The sequence below is a fragment of the Hemiscyllium ocellatum genome, chromosome 43 (genome assembly GCF_020745735.1).
Source record: "Hemiscyllium ocellatum isolate sHemOce1 chromosome 43, sHemOce1.pat.X.cur, whole genome shotgun sequence".
In the NCBI taxonomy this organism is placed as follows: Eukaryota; Metazoa; Chordata; class Chondrichthyes; order Orectolobiformes; family Hemiscylliidae; genus Hemiscyllium; species Hemiscyllium ocellatum.
In genome coordinates this window covers 25,988,808-26,011,742 of record NC_083443.1, presented here as the reverse complement: position 1 = coordinate 26,011,742, position 22,935 = coordinate 25,988,808, and the positions used below count along the sequence as shown (strand labels likewise).

At 41.8% G+C, this 22,935-nt stretch overlaps 1 protein-coding gene across 2 annotated transcripts in view; it reads right to left on the bottom strand.

Annotated features, from left to right (window-relative positions):
• polr3a (polymerase (RNA) III (DNA directed) polypeptide A) overlaps positions 1 to 15,830 on the bottom strand; it is a 50,480-nt gene extending 34,650 nt beyond the window's left edge. For both annotated transcript variants that reach the window (XM_060854224.1, XM_060854225.1), the window contains exons 1-6: positions 15,719 to 15,830; positions 11,743 to 11,878; positions 10,906 to 11,043; positions 7,976 to 8,147; positions 3,405 to 3,559; positions 2,724 to 2,963 (exon numbers count right to left, since the gene is read on the bottom strand). In XM_060854224.1, the coding sequence (XP_060710207.1) occupies positions 2,724 to 2,963; positions 3,405 to 3,559; positions 7,976 to 8,147; positions 10,906 to 11,043; positions 11,743 to 11,878; positions 15,719 to 15,762 (885 nt within the window). In that variant the 5' untranslated portion in view covers positions 15,763 to 15,830. The remainder of the gene's footprint in view (positions 1 to 2,723; positions 2,964 to 3,404; positions 3,560 to 7,975; positions 8,148 to 10,905; positions 11,044 to 11,742; positions 11,879 to 15,718) is intronic.
• Positions 15,831 to 22,935: the final 7,105 nt, after the last annotated feature.

The window sequence follows — 22,935 nt, the reverse complement described above, 5'->3', positions numbered from 1 at the left end:
AATTGTTAGAGACTGTCCTACAGGAAAGGAATTGCAAGGTATTTGTACTCAGGAGACAATGCCAGCACGATATATGCTAACAGTGGATAGACTGGGAGTCTCCAAAGTCACACGAAAAAAGTGTTGAGAATGTCAGATTATAAGCTGTGCTTTAAAATGTCTGTTTACTTCCAAGATCAAACAGAATTGGCGTCTCAAGGATGGCTAAGGAGCATTTCCACCTGAATGCAAGACCCATGTGACTAATATTACAACAGCAAAAGGTCTGAAGGAAGCCGGTGTAAAAACTGGCTTATAAGTTTTTTTAAAACATCACTGAATATTGCAATGATGGGTTAGTCTGTCAAGATGCAGGATGGTTCACTGTGCTGGAATGCAGTGGATGCACATGCTTGGATTAAAATGACCAAACTTATGAGGAGTTGAAAACAAAACTGAAAGATGTGTCGACAGAGGAACCTTGATTATCTGAATATCAATTATCCGAATTTTGGATCATCTGAAAGGCATCTCAAGGACCCGATAGAAACATTATGTCAAAGAACTGTTTCAATCCTGATTGTGTCTTTTGTTTACAGGTACAATAATTAAAAACGAACTCGGCTCACTGAAATGCTGCTGAGAATAGTCCTGGACAGTCCAAGCACCATTTCTAAATGACAGACCTCCTGCAGTCTCACACCCCACCCCATTTTCCCCTGGAGTTCTACATAGGGGTGAACCACGAACCCCTCTTCCCAAGATAATCTCTCCAACATTGTCCTGTACAGGGCAAAGGCTGTTGAGGGTGGTCAGGGTTTGTGGTGGGCGTGGACAGGGTTGAGGGTGGGCAGGGAGGTAGGGTGCCATATGCACGAAATAGTGCCTGCAAACCTTGTATGGATAATCGAGGTTCCTTTGTAATTTGTGCAAGGAAGATGATCTTCACTAATACTTTCACCACGAATGGTGAGAAGTTACCAGGCTGTAAAAGGAAATGTAGCAAACCAATGGGAGATACAAATCAGTTTGGACTGATCTGGGAGAATTTTTATCTCTCCACTCCAGAGGCTCCCCGCTTCATTCCTGACAAAGGGCTTTTGCCGAAAATTGATTTTCCTGCTCTTCGGATACTGCCTGAGCTGCTGTGCTTTTCCAGCACCACACTGTTGACTCTAATCTCCAGCATCTATAGTTCTCGCTTTTGCCTGGGAGAATGTAATGTCCAGCTAAAAACAGTGTAACTTATATCTAAGTTTTTTTTGTTGGTTGCATTAAAATAAGGGGAGGGAGTGGGATTCAGTTCTGTAATTTAAATTTGTAAGTTGCCTGCAAAAATATGTTTCGTCATTAGTGTTTTTGGTCTCTTTATTATAATAAGTCTTAAAAATATGAAAGCCTGTAATAGTAGGCAGCACGGTGGCACAGTGGTCAGCACAGCGGTCAGCACAGCTGCCTCACAGCGCCAGAGACCTGGGTTCAATTCCCGTCTCAGGCGACTGACTGTGTGGAGTTTGCACATTAGCTGAAGGGGTTAATGTAGGGGTATGGGTCTGGGTGGGTTGCACTTTGGCAGGTTGGTGTGGGCTTGTTGGCCGAAGGGCCTGTTTCCACGTTGCAAGTAATCTAATGTTCAGCTAATTGGAAGATGAAATTAATTTTTTTAATTGTGATTGATCTCTATCAGGATCTTAATATCAAAGGCACTGCATGACAGGTGTTCCAAAATTATTTCTTGATCAAATAAATATTGTTTGTACAATGCACAAACAGCAAAACTGTCACATCAGATATGTGTACACAGAGGTAATGTTTGAGGAATAAAAGTCACAGAGGCGCTTTCCCTTCCTTTAACTAGATACCAACTAGAGCCCCTCTCATTTTGAGACGATTCTAAGTAAACTTTATATTGTCAGAATTAGCTGCTTCAGTCCCCTCCAGGAAATACTGCCTTACTCAGACATAACTATAGTGACCAGAGTTCAAACAGCAGCCAACACTAATGGTCCAGATGTCTTCAGTCTTTGACTTGTTTATAGTACATATAATCTGTAGAATAAAACCTTCCAGAAAAACCACAAATTGTAATTTGAAATGAATAAACCCAATAAGAGGGTTTCTTTAAAGAAATACTTAGTGTTTCAGTTCAGTGGGTGGTTTTTGCTGGTTTTATCGAGTGCCAGTTGATAACTTGCCATTTAAAACAAGTTTCTTGTACAAAAAAATTCAGAAAATTTTCATAAGATCAGTTACTTGGATAATGTATCATCTTAAATATGTCGATTAGCCTAAACAGCTATAAATTTGTCTTTGTGTTAGGTTCGTTTCCCAAGGTTTCACACATGAGATGCAATTTGCACACATTAACCTCTGCAAACAGGTTGTTCAAGCTAGGTGATCCCTTGAACCCCTCTTCGCAGGCGTGCAAAGTCGAGTCAAAGAGGCCCCGAACAAAGAAAATGCCTCCTCGTTACACAGGTCAGTTGGTAATGCTCACAGATACACTGGCCAGACAACCAAATATGTCAACACAAAGACAAATTTATAGCTGTTTAGGCTAATCTTTGCTAATGTTTTCAGGAAATGTCTTTTTCAAAAACATATTAATTACAATCTGTATTACTTATTGCAATTATTACATAGTAGATCGGTTCACTACACATCTGCATGTTAAACACATGTTCATCATCAAATATTATATTCTAATGCTGTGCAAAATATCAGTACTAGAAACATTGCCTGACCTTTTTAATTACATCGTTTAAGAAGATGATTTCTGTCAGCTTCATTGTTAAGTCATCCTCATTAGTTCCCGATTTAAGGTCACTGACCACTGAAGGTCTGATACAAAGTGGAGGAACGAGTAATCGAGTAAGGACTAGGTCTGCAGGTTTTCCTGCTTCCAGGTTCATAAGCAGCAGTGGGATGTCTTCTGAGGGAATCCTTTTAAACATATTTAACACCACAAGAGGATTTAGATTCTCCTGAAAAATGAAGTGAGAGTTGTTACAACTTGTTTTTCCCCAAATGCCAGTGGTATAAATTAATGCTGTACTCAGAAATCATATGAGCAGCAAGCAAATATTCACTGAATAAAGTAGCGTACTGCAATAAGGTACAAATTAATTTATATATTCAAAATATCTGTGCTGTAGTATCCATATCTACAATACTTAAGATAATCAAAGATTAACTCTGAAAACCTTTACTGTGGTTATCCATTAAAGTTTAACTTTAATATATCTATTAGAATTTCAAGTGCTATAATTAACTTCATTCCATAGTTCGTATTTTCTTTTATGAGTTATTACACTGGACAAATAGACTTCACATTATCAATCTTACCAATCCAAAAAACTAATAAAACTATTATCAAATTGAATGAGTTTAGGTAAAGTGCAGAATTTGAAGATCACAACACTAACCTGAGCTCTTCCAAGCAACGCCTCCACTTCTTTGTTGTGTTCTATGGCAATATCAAAAGACTGTAGAAAATCTGATACCACAGGATCCATCACTTTCTTATTTGTCTTGTATTTTTCATGAATAATTTTCAATAAGCCGCATTTTTTCACAGGACCTATTTAAAATAAAGTGCCAATATTTTAACTATAGAACTAGCTGAAAAAAAATCAACAAATACCAAAAAAACTGTCCAATTTGTGATAAGGGCTAGGAAAACGTCTTTATTTCTGGGATAGTGATGTGGAATCAGTTTTGGCAGAAATAAGTGAGTCATGAATGGAAGTTGTTTATAATTCCTGGAGGGATTACTTACCGTATGGTAAAGTATAAATTTGTATGTAAAGGAAGCATGTAAGAAAGGCACTACAAGTGGCGTGAACAATTATAAACTGACTGGACAGATCAAAAATGCTTGGGTGACAGGAAAACAAGTTTATAGTGCATCAAGAATTGTTTCTCGGAGCAATACATTTCAGACATATCACAGGAATGAGCTATTTTAGATCTAGTAATGTGTAATGAATTAGGATTAATAATGAGTCTTGTGACCACCTCTGGAGAAATAGAGATCACAATATGGTATAATTTCAAATTCAGTTTGAGGGAGAGTAACCTGGGTCTCAAATCGTTGTCCTGCTCTTAAATAAGAGAAATTACAGAAGTATGAGGAAGGAGTTGACTAAAGCAGGCTGAGAAAATAGATTTAAGGGGATAGTCAGTAGATGACCAGGAGCAAACATTTAAGCAGACATTTCATAATGGTCAAAAATAAGGACTTGATGAAAAGGATGAACTACCTTAGGTTAACAAAGATAGTCAAGCAGAGTATCCAACCAAAAACTAAAGCAGATGAAATGTCAAAAACTGGTGGCAGACTAGAGGATTTAGGCGTTTTTTCCAGGAATCAGCAGTAGGTGACTAAAAAGCTGCAGAAGTTTTTGTCTCCCAGACTGTTATGCATGTCTGGAAATTTCTATCCAAGAGAGTAATGGAGGTTAGGTCACTGAAAACATTTAAAAGAGGAAGTTGACGGGTCTCAAAATATCAGGAGTTCAAGGCGAAGAGGGACTGGCACAAAGAGGAGTTGAAGCCTGGGGAAGATCAACCATAGGAGAAAGTGAGGTCTACAGATGCTGGAGATCAGAGTGGAGTCTGTGGTGCTGGAAAAACACAGCAGGCCAGGCACCATCTGAGGAGCAGGAGAATCGATGTTTTGGGCATATACCTTCTTCAGGAATGAATGGTAGCTGAGAATGCAATAGGTAGATGAAGTGTGATATTAAAGAGATATTAAAAAAGTGATGTTAATTTGCTCTGATAATCTACAAAAAATTGAATGTCCCAGGGGAAGGGCGATGTGTGTTTGTCTTATAGGTGGAAGTGGGAGGTTTACATTCCCATCCCTTGCCATTCAAGGATGAGTTACATTTTCATCCCCTATTCAGAAATCAATAAGAACATTTTACTTGGAATTCTGACAACTCCCGATAGTTGTTAAAAAAATACAATTCACACCAGATCTGACCATTAAGTGATGATTTGCATTACATTGTTTCTGGAGGTGAGGGGGTCACTGTATTGTATCTTGAGTGGCATGTGACTGTGGGTTGTCTTGTGGGCATTACTAACTGTGATGTAAAGATTTTATATAAAGGAAGGACTGTTTCCTTTGTTCACAGAGAGACCCCTGGACATGACTCACAAGCATGGTGAGGAGTGTTCAGAGTTTCCCCAAAGCCTGTACTGTACTGCACTTAATAAATTTGGTTGCTTGTTCACAGAGGTTGGTGTGTTGCTGTTGCACCAAGTATGTAAGGACCTCAGGAAAGAGAACTGAACAGAAGGTGGGGGAGAAAGTGATAAGTCAGAGAGGAGCGTGGAGCGGATAGATGGGAAAGACAATGGACAGGTCAAGAGCAAGAAGGCGGTGCAGAGTTGGAGGCTTGGGACTGGGATAAGGTGTGGGGGGGTGGGGGGGGACATGAGGAAACTGGTGTGGTTGCAGGGTCTCAAAGCATAAGATGAGGCGTTCTTCCCCCAGGCGTTGGATGGTTAGGGTTTGGCGATGGAGGATGCCCAGCACCTGCATGTCCTTGGTGGAGTGGGAGGGGGGAGTTGAAGTGTTCAGCCACGGGTTGGTGGGGTTGGTTGGTGCGGGTGTCCCAGAGATGTTCTCCTTAATGATCCACAAGTTGGAGTCCCGTCTCCCTGATGTACAGGAGACCACATTAGGTGCAACGGATACTGTAGATGACATCAGTGGAAGTACAGGTAAATTTCTGTTGGATGTGAAATGATCCTTTGGGGCCTTGGACAGAGGTGAGGGGGGGGAGGAGAGGTGTGGACACAGGTTTAGCACTTCTTGCAAAGGCAAGGCAAAGTGCCGGGGTGGGGTATTGGCTAGTTGGGGCGGGGGGGGGGGGGGCGGATGGATCTGACGAAGGAGTCGCAAAGGGAATAGTCCTTCCAAAATGCTGATAGAGGTGGGGAGGCTGGAGTCGAACCCAGGTCCCTGGCGCTGTGAGACATTGCTAACCACTGAGCCACCGTTGTTTCTTTTCAATCTCTACTGAAAGAATTTTGGTGTAAAGATCAGGATTATTGCGATCATAATCTGAAAGTTTGTTTATTGACCCTCTTCTATTGGTCAGCTTATCCACAAAGCAGAATACATGAACTTGTCAGAGTATTCAGTGTGACCTTGTGGGCTCAAAATACATGCAAACATTGTGTCACAGAGATGCATAGCATGGAAACAGCTTCTTCAATCCAACACATCCATGCTGACCAGATACCCTGAGTTAATCAGGTCCCATTTGCCAGCATTTGGGACATATCCCTCTAAACCCTTCCTATTCATTATCCATCCAGACGCCTTTTAAATGTTGTAATTGTACCAGCCGCCACCACTTCCTCTGGAAGCTCATTCCATACACTCATGCACCACCCTCGGCATGGTGGCTCTGTGGTTAGCACTGCTACCTCACTTCAGCAGGGTCTGGGTTCGATTCGACTGCTTGTGTGGAGTTTGCATATTCTCCCCGTGGCTGCACAGGTTTCCTCCCACAGTCCAAAGATGTGCAGATTGGATGAATTGACCATGCTAAATTGTCCATAGTGTTCAGGGATGTGTAGTTTAGGTGCATTAATCAAGGGAAATATAGAGTAATAGTGTAGAGTAATAGTGTAGGGTAATGGTTCTGGGTAGGATATTCTTCAGAGGGTCAGTGTGTATTTCTTGGGCAAAATGGCCCTTTTCCACATTGTAGGGATTCTATGACCCTCTGCATGAAAAAATATTCCTTAGATCTCTTTTATATCTTTTCCCTCTCACCTTAAACCTATTCTCTCTAGTTTTGGACTGCCCTTCCCTGGGAAAAGAACTTTATTATTCACCCTATCCACGTCTCTCATGATTTTATGAACTTCTACAAGGTCATGCCTCAGCCTCCGATGCTCCAGAGAAAATAGTCCCAGCCTAATCAGCCTCTCCCTGTAGCTCAAACTCTCCAACCCTGGCAACATTCTTTAAATCTTCTCTGAAAACTTTCAAGTTCCACATCTTTCCTATAGCTGGGAGACCAGAATTGAATGCAATATTCCAAAAGTGGCTTAACCAATGTCCTGTACAGCTGCAACATGACCTCCTAACTCCTACACTCAATTCACTGATCAATAAATGCAAGCATACCAAATGCTTCACTCACTACCCTGTCTACCTACAAGTCCACTGACAAGGAACTATGAATCTGGACTCCAAGGTCCCTTTGTTCTGCAACACTCCCCAGAACCTTACCATTAAGTGTATAAGTTCTGCCCTATTAAACTGCAGCAACTCACATTTATAGAGATTAAAATCGTCAGCCCTTCGGCCCATCTGATCTCTGTACCTGTACTCTGAGGTAACCTTCTTCACTGTCCACAATACCACTGATTTTGATGACATCTACAAACTTACTAACCATACCTCCTATATTTAAAGCCAAGTCATTTATAAAAATGACAAAGAGCAGTGGACCCAGTACTGATCCTCATGACACACTGCTGGTCACAGATCTCCAGTCCGGAAAGCAACCTCCACCACCACCCTGATTGCTATCTTTGAGCCAATTTTGCATCCAAATGGTTAGTTCCCTCTGTATACCATGTGATCTAACTTTGTTAACCAGTCTATCATGCTGAACTTTGTTAAATGCCTCACTGAAGTCCAGATAGACAACTAGGAAAAAGTGAGGACTGCAGATGCCCTGAGATCAGAGTCAAAAAGTGTGGTGCTGGAAAAGCACAGCTAGTCAGGTAGCATCTGAGGAGGAGGAGAGTCGACGTTTCGAGCATAAGCCTAAATCCCGATTAATGCACTACCCAGTAATATTCCACAGTTTACAACAATGATAAAAGTTATTAATGAACAACCAGGCTAACGAGGCATACAGAAACATTCTCAACTACGGTAAGTTATAAATTAAGTACTTTTTGTGTACATTTTCCATAATTAACTAAATACCAGCAATACTTTACAATAAACTCCTACCATTGAAGGATCCACAATATAGACAAAAGGTCCTTTTCCTGCATTTCTCAGAAACTTTTTTCTTTAGGCCTCGTTTCTGAAGATAGGTTAAACCAGGTCTTTTTAAAGTATCGAGAAACAGCTTCTTTTCTTCTTGAGACAGCAGGATATGAGAGCATACTTTACAGATCATCTGCGAAAAATAAATATACCATTAGCTTCCTAGATAACTGCAGGTAGGTGTGCATGCATGACACAGTGAATTAGACTTTTAATCAGGGATTCGGAGTTGAACACCATGGTGAATGTTAGATCCAAACCAAGTACAATCTACCTTAAGGACATTAACTGTCGTTTTCAATATCTAGCCCACTAAAGACAAGAAGGAATCTTGCTGTGTGATCGTCGGCATAAGACACAAGCAAAAGTAGGCCAATTGGCCTGAGTCTGCTTTGCTATTCGATGAGATCCTAACTGAATTGATAATCCTAAACTCAACATTCCTGCTTTATCCCCATAACCCTGACTCCCTTAATGATTAAAAATCGATCTCAATCTTGAATATACATGACAACCCAACCTTGATAGCCCTCTGCAGTAAAGAATTCCACTGCCAGAGAAAAAGTTCTTCCCCATCTCAGTCTTAGACTCTAGCTGTTTGTGATTCATGCATGGGGACCCCTAAATCCCTGTATTGCAGCTTTCTGCAGTCTTTCTCCATTTAAATAAAAATCAGCTTTTTTAATCTACTTGCCAAAGTACACAGCATTATATTTTCCCACATTATATTCCATTTGCTAAGTTTTTCCCCCTACTCGCTTAACCTATGTCCCTTTGCAGATTGTATTAACCTCATCACATTCCTTCTCACCTAATCTTGTGTCATCTGCAAACTTGATGATAGTACTTTCAACCTGAGTACGTTCACTTCCCTCATCCAAATCATTAATATTTCCTGTAAATAGATATGCCCCTAGCACTAATCCCTGTGGCACTATTTACCCTATTATGTTTGCAAAACTTGCATAATGAAATACAGAAAGAACAATTTTTTTTAAGATTAGATTACTTACAATGTGGAAACAGGCCCTTCGGCCCAACAAGTCCACACCGACCCACCGAAGCGCAACCCACCCATACCCCTACATTTACCCCTTTGCCCAACACTACGGGCAATTTAGCATGGCCAATTCACCTGACCTGCACATCTTTGTGATGTGGGAGGAAACCGGAGGACCCGGAGGACACCCACGCAGACACGGGGAGAATGTGCAAACTCCACACAGTCGCCCGAGTCAGGAATTGAACCCGGGTCTCTGGCGCTGTGAGGCAGCAAGTGCTAACCACTGAGCCACCGTGCTGCCCGGTGAACATTCCAAATTATCATGAACATTCCAAATTACAAAATAACTAAATGTCTAAGATGCACCAAGAGCTTGTACAACTTAAAACACAGCCCAAAGAGGTGCAGCAAGTTTTGTTAAAGAAACAATTATTACAATGTTCTCCCTTTCAAATATTTTCAGTCTGCTCAAAAGCTCGTCATCTTGTCTTTGCTTCCCTCTGACTGACCTAATGCTGGTTAAGTAACACTGAAAAACCTTGTTCATTATTCTCTACTCCAAGTGAGAGCAGCTTGGAATCAAATAAAATAAATTGTGACCACAAAATTCTCCCTGTTGTGCAGGAGGGGAATTTTCAGCAATGCTACTGACTATAGTCACTGAGTTATACAGCACGGAAACAGACCGTTCAGCCTAAACTGATCTAGTTTCAAATGCCAGCATTTTGTCCATATCCCTCCAAACCCTTCCTAATAAAATCTCAGTTCGTTCTTCAAGATTGTTGAAATACATTTACAGTACATAAAATGACCATTTTGAAAATAAGGTCACCCCACAATCAAGGCATATTTTTGCTCAAATTCAGATACACCTATCAAGGGCAAAAATGATAAATACTTTGATGATCACTAGCACTTCTTTCCACACACTGACAGCATCAAACACTTTGACGTCAGTCTGTGTCAGGTGGATTGATCCACAAAGTTCAACCAAAAGTTCAGAGCTCCCTGTGGCTCTGTGACATTTTCATTTTCCAAACACTTTCTTTTGAGCTAGGGTTCAAAACCTTATAAGAGAAAGAGAAATGTAATGCAGACAACTGGAAACTAGTTTCAGAACATTTGGCAGTTTGTCTTCATAGCTAAACGAGTGAGTTTGGGTTATAGGTTAAGGCACAGAAAGAGACCATATAGCCCCTCCTGTCCGCAGTGATCAAATAAACTAGCTGCCCATCTAAGCCGACTTCCCAGCATCTGGTCCACAGCCTTAGAGGTTACAGCATTTCAGGTGTGGATTCAGGTTTTTTTTACCTAAATGAATCGAGGGTTCTGGCTTCAACCACCAAACTGGGTAGCATCTTCAAAAATACTCACCACCTTTGAGTGAAAAGGCATTTCCTCATGTCTCTCTAGTTCTTCTACCAGTTACCTTAAATTATACCCTTTGGTAAATTGCTTCTCCATTAGGGAGAAATAGATCTTCCCTATCCACTCTATACAAGCCCAACCTGCTTTGTTCTAAGGAAAGCAACTCTTGCCCATCTAAACTTTCCTTAAAGCTAAAATGTTCAAACCCTGGTAACATAGTTATAAATTCCCACGGTACAATATCTAAAACAATTATTCCGTTCCTGCAATGTAGCAAGCCAAATTGTACAATACATTTCAGCTATGACTTAACCAGTGTCTGACATAGTTCCATAATACCTCATCAATGAAGGAAAGCAGGCAGATTGTGTGGCTTATAATTAGTCTATCCTTTGCACCCCTTTGAATAATAGTACAACACAATTATCTTAATGAATTAAATTCAATCCCATAGCTAACCAACAAGATTACCATTTGCAGAATTAGTACATTAACAGCAACTGTATGTTATTTTTCCTACCTGCAAGATGCCAATAATAGCTTTAAAATAACCAACATGGAAACATGGCAGCTCCAAGTCAATGTATCCATAATGTCCAATGCAATCAGCCAGATTCTTCCCACATGTTTCACATGGACGATCCTTCTCACTGGTTCCCTATTGAAGTACGAGTGTTAAGATTGATTAAGAACGTATTACTGTTCCATGACAGAAGAGCAAAGTCACAAAACTGCTTCCCAATCAATTTAATAGCAACATATACTGCATCACAATTAAATGCATTTTCTTCTAGGGTGTTACCATCTGGTATTTTGACAGTGTGTAAGTAGGCCATTTGAAGGCAATACTGACTCTACAAAGAACATCCAACTCAAACCCATCCCCTTACCCTTTCCTTGTAACCCCAGATTTTCTCATGGCTAATTCACCTAACCTACAAATCCCTGGACACTATGGGCAATTTATAGCCTGGCCAATCCACCTAACCCGCACATCTTTGGATTGTTGGGGGGGAACTGGATTACCCAGAAGAAGCCCACACTGGCACAGGAAGAATGTGCATCCACACAGAAAGCCGCCTGGGGCTGGATTCAAACCCAAGTTCCTGGTGCTGAGAGGCAGCAGTGCTAACTACTGACTGACCGTGCTGTCCAGATAGGTGGCTAAAAGATTAACTCAGATTATGATTGGTACTTCAAAAAATTATACTGCATCCATAACTTCAAAAAGGAGAAATACTGTACAAGCCAATTAGCAATAGTACTTAATGCTTTCACTTGACAATGCAATCCAAAAGATAGTTATCTTAAAAAGCCTTGTTACTACAATATTAGTGCATATGAATTCTGAGCTTACCATGCGATGATCTAGTACACCATGGGTCAAAGGAGTATGACTGTTATCTTGACTATACAGGTTCTTGCTGACCACTTGGATATGCGCTTGCTGCCTCATCTGCTCTGCAGACTTCATCCCAAAACATATGTGACTTCTTTATGAGGAAACAAAGCTGGGGTTACTATGGTCTTGTAATGTTGCATACAACAGAGAAACAGATCAGTCTGAATTAAAAAGGTAACTGGCGCAAAATGACCATTTTAAATTTTGTTTGTATCTTTCTGACAAATATTAGTTTAATTCTTTGCACACAAAATGATTGCTAACAGGCCACTTCTAACCCCAGAATTCCACTTGAAGCATTAAGTGCATTAATCAGGTACTCAATATTAATTCATCTACATGACTAGGATTTATAAACCATTACATCTTTCATCAAACAATGGACCAGACTTATTAAAACACACATGGCAATTCTAAAAGGTTAAAAACCTTTTTTTTAAAATGCTCAGTTTCCAAATTGTCAATGATTCTTTCTCCTGGTGTTCTATGCACGCAGTGAGGTTTCTTTGCAAGCCGAGCGTGTTCGCCTCTTATTTGCCAATAAGAAACACCAAAAACCAAATCGTCAAAATTCAAAATGGATGAATCCAGCATTCTTACCAGTATACGAAACATCATTCTTTTTCTTTAATACTTTCATGGAAAGTGGGCAGCACTGGCAAAGCCATCACTTGCAGATTAATCATTTTTGGCCTTGAACCACTAGGCTACTGAGATGGCAGTTACTAAGTGCAGGCTAGGACACTAACCAACACTGAATTCCCCCATTAAAGAACAGAAGTGAACGAGGCTTATTTTATGACAATTTGACAGTAGTGTGAAAAAATCAGGTTCCAATTTAAAAAGCAGAACCTCAAAAAATATCATGACTTGAGCTGCAAGAAAACTAGCGGAAGATGGATAAAATTTGAGAAGTGGGGGGCGTTCAATACTGGGGCGGAAAACCTTAGCTTACAAGAGGATAGAGACTGGGTGGTCACATGGACTGATCAGTGGCAAATGGAATTCAATTCAGATGCATGTAAAGTGATGCACTTGGACAGGACATACAAGACAAAAGAATATATGACAAATAGTAGAATCCTGGAAAGCACCAAGGATCAGAAGGATCTTGGTGTGCAAGTACATTAGTCCCTTAAGGTATCAACAGGTATAAAGTTAGCAGGGTACAGTAAATGAGTATAAAGAGAGTTTAAGACAGTATAAGATAAGACAGAGAATGTTTAAAAGCAGGGAAGTCCTATTGGAATTATATGAAACATTGGTTAGGTCAAAGCTAGAGCGTTACGTGCAGTTCTGGAACCCACATTATGGAGTAATGTGAAAACACTGTAGTGGGTGTAGAGGAGCTTTACCAGGATTCTGCCTGGGCTGGAAAGTTTCAGTTATGAAGAGAAATTGGACAGACTGGAATTGTTTCTTTTAAAAGCAGGGAAATTGAGAGAGGATGTGACTGAGATATAAAAATTATGAGAAGCAAAGATAGGATAGACAGCAAGAAGCCTTTCCTGCTGATGGAGGAATCAATAACCCAGGTCATAGATTTAAGGAAAAGGACAGAAAATTTAGAGAGGTGAGGAAAAACCGTTTTATCCAGAGGATAGTGGGAATTGAGAACTCACTGCCTGTAAGAGTGGTAGAGGCTGAAACCCTCATAACATTTAAGTATTTAGGTAAGCGTTTGCAATGCTAAGGCATACAAGGCAATGATCTAAAGGCTGGTAAATGACATTAGAATAGTTAGGTAGTCGTTTTTGACTGGCACAGATTCGATGGGCTGAAGTCGGTTCTGATTCATGGGGCACCGGTATGGGGAAAGTGGCATCTGTATAGCTGGGACAGTCCACACCTGAGCCACAATGGAACAGTTATTTGTTTAGGCTACATAACTAGGAAAGTAGAGATGGCTTTAAACTAAACAAAGAAGCTGAATGATAAAGTTTGGGTAGTTGTAACAAATCCAAGCATAGAGCCAAGGCAGCACAGCAAAATATGAATGTGGAAATGAAGGTCAGAGAATGGCACGAAGGGAGAGAGAAGAAAAATACCCTAAGAATATACTAGCAGTCACAACTAGGTATTGCAAGATTAAAAAACAAAACTAAAGGATCTGCATCTCAATGTGTACTATGTTGATAATAAAGTTAATGAATTGGTAATGCATATTTAAATGAATGTCATCAATAGTTATTCAGAAACATGGCCTACTAGATCGATATATGGAACAGGAGGACTCTCTTAAGAGAAAAAAACTGGACATGCCGTGCTCATTTTCACTACAATTCAAAAGAACAAGGCACGATTTGATTGATGTTTAAAATAGTCCAGACAAGGTGGATTTGGAAATAATGTTTCATCTTGTGGCCCAACCCAGAACTAGGGGACAATGTTTTGAAATTAGGGATCACCCTTTTCGGACATAGATGAGGGAGAAATGTTGCTCTTTGAGCGTTGAGAGACTTTGGAATACTCTACCTCAGAAAGTGATGGAGATGGGACCACAAAATATTTTCACAGAGGTAGTTGGGAATGTAGAATTTGGAACACAAACAGATCAACCATGATCTTATTTAAGAGAATGCAGGGCAGACTTAAAGGGCAAAGTAGCCTATTACTGCACTAATTCATATGCACGTCCAGTGACATTGCCACTGGACCAGTGTAAATTTTCAGAATGACTGATCTTGGCACTTTCACTGCTATATTCAAGAGGATCAAGTAAAGGGGCATGGAGACATTTTGCTTACAAATTGGCAGAAGCACCATCTCTGAATTATGCTCAAGAAAGGTGGGGACTAACATTAAGCATCGTGTACTAGCCAGAACACGTTTTCAAAATAAACTTTCCACCAAACCAAGTTTTCCATGATCATGTACTCCAACTCTCAATCACATCTTAAACTTCCAAAACATTCCACTATTTTACCCAAAATTTCATACTCTTGCACATTCTACTCCCCAGTCCTCTTGCCAAACGAAAGACTCAGTAGTCCCCAACACCCCTCCTTCTCAGCCTTACTCAGGATACCAGGATTAGCTGCAAAATGACCGAGAGTCATCTATGTGTACTCTAAATTAAACATTACAGATAAGTTTACACATGGCCTTGCCAAATCTTCAGCAGTAATATAGATCATGGATACTTGAACAGCTGTAGTAATTAATGGACCAATAGCATACATATACTACTGCCATCTGCAGTACATATACTTGCCTGTCAAACATTCCCCTTATTCAACTCAATATCATCCACTAATCCTATCACTCCACTCCTACTCCATTTCTGACACATCTCTCCATCCCTCCTTAAGCCTCTGCTCTCCAGTTCCCCAATGACCACCGCACAACCTATCATAATGTCCCTCACTCAAGATCCATGTTCCCTGTTGTCTCCCCCACCTTTCCTCATGCCTCAGCTCTCAAATACCCAATGAGCTCCAAGACCCCCTCATGATATTTAATCTCAACAAGACCACTTATGACATCCTCACCTTCCTAAGATTTATGACTTCTACCATCCAAACTATGCTCAAACCACAACCTCTCTTGTCTCTAATGACCCCCTTCATGTCTCCCAACTTTCTCCTACCCACATCATGCATTCTCCCATCATGTCTTCCACCCCATTCAAGTCTCTCCCACCTCATGCCTCCCATTCCCTTCCTGTTTCCCCCTCCTTACATGTCCTACCCTCCCATGTGCCACCCATCCCCCTCCTCATGTCTCCCATCTCCTCCCCTCCCCCCATGTCTATTTCCCACCCCCTCCCTCATGTCTCCAATCTCCCATTCTCCCCCCAACATCTCCCCTCCCCCCATCTCCCATTCCCCCTCCCTCATGTTTCCCATTTCCCCAACATCTCCCATTCCCCCTCCCTCATGTTTCCCATATGTCCCTGCTCTCCATTGAAACTCCAGCCGTCCCAACTCACATTTTCTTAGCCACATCCGTCTCCCTGAACTGTTCCTTCCCCATGCCGCCTGCTCTCCGGGCCGCCTCCACCGACCACCGGTACCCTCACTCCCCAACGGCCGCGGCTCGAGCCCCGGCACCGACCTTCCAAATACCCTCCCCCGACAGCGCCGCCCGCCGGCACTCGCGCTGCCTCCGTACTGCAGGGAGTAGCGAGCAGCAGCGCAACCACTGGAGGGAGGATTACACTGCAGCCAGAGGCTGAAATGCTGCATACCGTCTGAACTTTCTATCTCGTTTAGGAGTGTGTACGTGTAGAAACCGAGGTGAGTGGGAAGTTTTCAGAGCACGGAGAGTATTATCATAGGATAAACTGCCAAATAAATAGCCATGTCCCCAACACTTGAAATCTTTAAGACCCATCCTTGGATTATTTCCATACAAAAGTTTTCATCATCAGCGAAAGTTTTCATAAGCAGGCGGAGGTTTTACCATATTGGCAATTCATGCTTGATTGAGATTTTTCAAATAATTTCTTCAGGGATGTTATGACACACAAAACAGAAGTTGCTGCAGAAACTCACCAGGTCTGGCAGAGAAAGCAGGGTTATCATTTTGAGTCCAATATCAGCAAAGGTGGGACCTGATCAAATGTACACCAGAACTTTATGGGAATTAGGGAAGTGATTGCTGGACCCCTTGCTGAGATATTTGTATCATGGAGAGCCACAGGTGAGATGCTGGAAGACTGGAGGTTGATTGACATAGTGCCATTATTTAAGAAAGGTGGCAAGAAAAACCAGAGAACTCTAGACTGGCGAGCCTGACGTCAGTGCTGGGCAAGTTTTTAGAGGAGATTCAGAGGGATAAGTTTTACATACATTTGGAAAGGCAAGGACCAATTAGGGATAGTCAATGTGGCTCTGTGTGTGGGAAATCACATCTCACTAACTTGATTAAGTTTTTGGAAGAAGTGACGAAGGCAGTGCCGTGAACATTGTTTATATGGAGTTCAGCAAGGCATTTGACAAGGTTTTGCATGGTACACTGATTAGCAAAGTTAGATCATGTAGAATACAGCGAGAGCTAGCCATTGGGATAAAACAAAATCAGCTCAAAATTGGCAGAGTATGGCGGTGGAGGGTTCATTTCCGGACTGGAGACTCAACACCAGTGGTGTGTCACAAGGACTGGCACTGTTTTTGGTCGTTTATATAAATAATTTGGATGTGAATATAGCAGGTAGTAAGTTTGCCGATAACACAAAAATTAATGTTGTGGTGGACAGTGAAGAATGACACCTCAGAGTACAACGGGATCTTGATCAGATGGCCAAATGGCTGAATGGCAGATGGAGTTTAATTTAGATAAATATGAGGTGCTGCATTCTGGAAAGGCAAATCAGGACAGGACCTATACACTTAATGGTAAAGCCCTGGGAAGTGTTGCCAAACAAAGGGACCTTGGAGTCCAGGTGCATAGTTCCTTGGAAGTGGAGACACAGGTAGACAGGGCAGTGTAGAAGGTAACAAAAACAGAAATTGCTGGAAAAGCTCGGTAGAACTATGATGCCATAATAGAGATGTGAGTTTCATAGGGGCAGGAATGGTTGTTAGATGTTCCAGGGTTTGGAATGTTTAAAAAGAACAGGGAAGGTGGAAAAGAGGAGGGGGTGTAGCATTGCTAATCAGAGAGTGCATCAGAGCTACAGAAACGTGGGTTGTCGAGGAAGGTTTGTCTACTGAGTCCGTATGGGTGGGAGTTAGGAACAGCTAGGGAGCAGCCACTTCAATGGGTTTTTTTTTAACAGACCCCCTAATATCAGTAGGGAGACCGAGGAACTCATAGGCCAGCAGATTTTGGAAAAATGCAGATGTAGCAGGGTTTTTGTTATGTGTGACTTCAACTTTCCCAATACTGACTGGAAGCTCCTTAATGCAGATGATTTGGATGGATCTGTTTGTCAGGTGTGTTCAGGAGGGTTTCCTTACTCAGTATATAGACAGGCCGACAAAGGGAGAGGCCATTTTGGATTTGATGCTCGACAATGAGCCAGGACAGGTGTCAGATCTCACGGTGGGAGAACACTTTGGTGACAGTGAACATAACTGCCTCACATTTACCATAGCCATGGAGAGGGAAAGAAACAGTTACCATTGGAAGATATTTAATTGAGGAAAAGGAAATTATGATGCTATAAGACAGGAGTTGGGATGTACAGATTGGGGCAATTGTTCCACAGACAGGGCACAACAGACTGTTTAAGGAGCAGTTGTTGCGAGTGATGCACAAATTTGTTCCTCTAAAACAGGCAAGAAGGGGTAAGATTAAGGAGCCTTGGATGACGAGAACAGAGGAGCTTCTTGTCAAAAGGAAGAAGGCAGCTTATGTAAGTGGAGGAAGCAAGGGTCTAACACAGCTTTAGAGGATTACAGGCTTGCTAGAAAGGAGCTCTGAGGACTGAGGAGAACCATGAGGGTGCATAAAAAAGGCTTGGCGGGAAAAATTAGGGTGAACTCAAAGGCGTTTTAATCAAACGTGAGTAATAAGAGAATGATCAGGGAGAAGGTAGGGCCGATCAGGGATAGCATAGGAATCTTGTGCGTGGAGTCTGAGCAGATATGTAAATGAGTTTTTTGCTTTGGTTTTTACTAAGGAAAGGGACCTTGTTATGAATGAGAACTTTGAGAAGCCGGGAAACAGGTTTGAACAGATCAAGATTGATGAAATTGATGTGCTGGAAACTTTGGCAAACATTAAGATTGATAAGTCCCCAGGGCCAGACTAGATTTAACCTAGGCTGCTCCAGGAAATGAGAAAGGTGTTTGCTAAGCCACTGGCAAAGATCTTTGCTTCCTCACTCTCCATGGGAGATGTACCGGAGGATTAGAGGGAGGCAAATGTTGTTCCTCCTTTCAATAAGGGTAATAGGGAAATGCCTGGCAATATAGACCAGTCAGTCTTACGTCTGTGGTCAGCAAGAGTTTGGAAAGATTTCTGAGGGATAGGACTTATGATATTTGGAAAAGCATAGCATGATTAAAGGCAGTCAGCATGGCTTTGTGTGGGGCAGGTCATGCCTTACAAATCTTATTGAGTTCTTTGAGGAGGTGATGAGACAGGTTGACAAAAGTTGAGCAGTGGATGTGGTGTATCTGGACTTCAGCAAGGCGTTTGATAAGATTCCCCATGGTAGGCTCATTCACAAAGTCAGGAGATTTGGGATACAGAGAGATTTGGCTATCTAGATTCAGAATTGGTTGGCTGACCCTCTGTTCCTCCACACTGCCAAGAATCCTATCTTTAATTCTATATTCAGCATTCACATTTGACCTTCCAAAATGCATCACTTCCCATTTATCTAGGTTGAACTCCATCTGCTATTTTTCAGTCCAGCTTTGCATCCTGTCTATGTCGCGCTGCAGCCTGCGATAGCCCTTGATACTATCAATGGTATCTCTAACCTTTGTGTCATCTGCAAATTTATGAACCCACCCCTCAACCTCCTCTGGAAAGTATTCTGCCTGGAGGTTAGTTTTGAGTGGTGTCCCACAGGGCTGTGTTGTTGGGCCTCTGATCTTTGTAGTTTTTATAAATGACTTGGATGAGGAGGTTGAGGGGTGGGTTCATAAATTTGCAGCTGACACAAAGTTTAGAGATACCATTGATAGTATCAAGGGCTATCGCAGGCTGCAGCGCGACATAGACAGAATGCAAAGCTGGACTGAAAAATGGCAGATGGAGTTCAACCTGGATAAATGGGAAGTGATGCATTTTGGAAGGTCGAACGTGAATGCTGAATATAGAATTAAAGATAGGATTCTTGGCAGTGTGGAGGAACAGAGGGATCTTGGTGTTCAAGTGCATAGATCCCTCAAAGTTACCACCCAAGTGGACAGGGTTGTTAGAAAAGCATATGGTGTTTTTTGGCTTTCATTAACAGGGTATCAAGTTTAAGAGCCATGAGGTTTTGCTGCAGCTTTACAAAACCCTGGTGAGACCACACTTGGAATATTGTGTCCAGTTCTGGTTGCCCTATTACAGGAAAGATATGGAGGCTTTGGAGAGGATGCAAAGAAGATTTACCAGGATGATGCCTGGACTGGAAGGCTTGTCTTATGAAGAGAGATTGACTAAGCTCAGATTTTTCTCTCTGGAGATAAGGAAGAAGAGCAGAGACCTGATCGAGGTATACAAGGTAATGAGAGGCATGGATAGAGTCGATAGTCAGAGACTTTTCCCGAGGACAGGATTGACGGGGACAAGGTGTCATTGTTTTAAGGTGCTAGGAGGAAGATATAGAGACATCAGAGATAGATTCTTTACTCAGAGAATTGTGAATGCATGGAATGCGTTGCCATCAGTGTCGTGGAAGCTGAGACATTAGGGGCATTTAAGTGACTGCTGGACATGCACATGGACAGCAGTGAATTGAAGGATGCGTGGGTTAGGTAATTTTATTTTAGATTAGGAATAATCCTCAGCACAACATCGTGAGCCAAAGGGCCTGTTTTGTGCTGTACTTTTCTATCTGCAGTTCTAATCAGTTTTTATTATTAGTGAAGAAGGTGTTTGGTATACATGCCTTACTGGTCAGTACAATGTGTATAGGTATTTGGAGGTCAGGTTGCGACTGTATAGGACATTGGTGTGGCCACTGACAGAAAACTGCATTCAATTCTGGTCTCTCTGCAACAAGACAGATGTTGTGAAACTTGGAACGGTTTAGAAAAGATTTAAAAGAATGTAGCTAAGATTGCAGGGCTTGAGCTATGGGGAAACCCTGAATAGGTTGGGGCTATTTTCCATGTAACGTCGGATGCTGAGGGGTGACATTATAGACGTTTCTTAAATCATGAGAGGCATGGATTTGGTGAATAGCCAAGGCCTATCCCAGAGTAGGGGAGTCCAAACTGGAGGGCATAGGTTTAAGGTGAGAGGGGAAATATTTAAAACAATCCTTGGGGGCGACTTTTTCACACAGAGAGTAATGCATGGATGGAATGAGCTGGCAGAGGAAGTGGTGGAGGCTGGTACAATTACAACACTAAAAAGACATCTGGATGGGTACTTGAATAGGAACGATTTAGAATGGGTATATGAACAGAAATAGAAAGGGTTCGGAAGGATATGGCCAAATGCACATACACTTGATAGTGCAAAGGTTTTAGGAAAGGACAGCTGGGGGTCAGGGTTAGTACCTGCAGGGACTAATTAGAGAACTGTTACAGTGGGACGAATGGCCTCCCGTGCTGAATAATTCTACGAATGCTATTATTAACAGGTTTGTTCTGTTTTGAGTATCAAACTTTTTTTGATTGGAGCTGAAAATGTTTTGCTGGTTAAAGCACAGCAGGTCAGGCAGCATCGAAGGAACAGGAAATTCGACGTTTCGGGCCAGAGCCCTTCCTCATTCCTGATGAAGGGCTCTGGCCCGAAACGTCGAATTTCCTGTTCCTTCGATGCTGCCTAACCTGCTGTGCTTTAACCAGCTACACATTTTCAGCTCTGATCTCCAGCATCTGCAGATCTCACTTTTTTTGATTGGAGCAAATTTTAGGATGGAGAATGTGAAGTGAGGTTTGAGATTGTCATACAAATCTGAGGGGTGTACATGCACCCAAAATATAAACATCAAAATTCATGTGCATGTCAATCACATCCTTCCAGAATAGTCATCCTTCATATTATTTTTTCAATAAATTCAGTGTTGGGACAGGTCTTCTGGCAATTTGTTCTAACCAGTATGTATGAAGAAACACATCTTGATCTAAGCCCTAAATCTGAGCCTCCCAACAACTAGGTCCAGTGTTTTATGAAGCAGAGAACACACTAAGGTGGCAAAGAATTAAAAGAATGGTTAGATCACAAGAGGCCATTTGACACAGCATGTCTGCACCAGCAACAGTAAGTCCCAGCCACACATTTGTTTTTCTTCAACAACTATCCAAATTCCCTTTTAAAGCTGTCATTGAATTAGATTAGATTACTTACAGTGTGGAAACAGGCCGTTCGGCCCAACAAGTCCACACCAACCCGCCGAAGCGAAACCCACCCATACCCCTACATTTGTCCCTTACCTAACACTAGGGGCAATTTAGCACGGCCAATTCACCTAACCTGCACATCTTTTGGATTGTGGGAGGAAACCGGAGCACCCGGAGGAAACCCATGCAGACACGGGGAGAACGTGCAAACTCCACACACTCAGTCGCCTGAGGCGGGAATTGAACCCGGATCTCTAGCGCTGTGAGGCAGCAGTGCTAACCACTGTGCCACCCATGAATTGTGCTCTGTAGGACTCTTGCCAACGGCTTTCAGAGGCTAAGCACACACAACTTAAAATATTTTTTTTCTCACATGCTATCATTTGCCAAGTATCATTAAACCAGTATCTTTGAACTTGTAACATTTCTTTCAAATTTGCTTGCAAGGTATGGACATTGTTAACCATGCCAGCATTTATTTCCTGTCGCTATCTCTTCCAACAATAGGAGCGATTTCTATTCTCGTGATATTGGAAAGGAAGAGCAAAACAAAGAGATTTAAGAACAAGCTCTAGAGGTTAGGTAATGGAAAGTTCATCCGGCAAGTTGAGAGTACAGGAAAAAAAACAGGAAGTACAGGCGATCAGAGTTCAAGTGGCCTTAGTGATTTGGTCTCCTTACTTGAGAAAGGATATACTGGCACTGGAGGGATGCAGAGGAGGTCCACGAGGTTGATTTCAAAGTTGAGAGGTTTAACTTATGAGGAGAGATTGAGTAGACGGGGCCTTCACTAACTGGAATTTAGAAGAATATTGGTGGTGGGGGGAGTGTTCTTATAGAAACTTATACAATTATGAAAGGAATAGATAAGATAGAAGAACAGAGATTGTTTTCAATGGCAGGGGAAACTAGAACTAGGAGGCATAGCCTCAAAATAAGAGGGAGCAAATGAAGGAGTGAGTGGATGAGGAACTTCTTCACCAAAAGGGTTGTGAATCTATGGAGTTCCCTGCCCAGTGAAGCAGTTGAGGCTACCTTGTTGAATGTTTTTAAGGCAAAGATAGATATCATTTTGTACAGGAAAGGAATTAAGGATTATGGTGAGCGGGTGGGAAAGTGGAACTGAGTCCACGAATAGATCAGCCATGATCTTATTGAATGGCGGAGCGGGCTCGAGGGACCAGATGGCCTATTCCTGCTCCAGTTTCTTATGTTCTTATTAGCAAATCGTTTGGTTGTAAAAGACCCT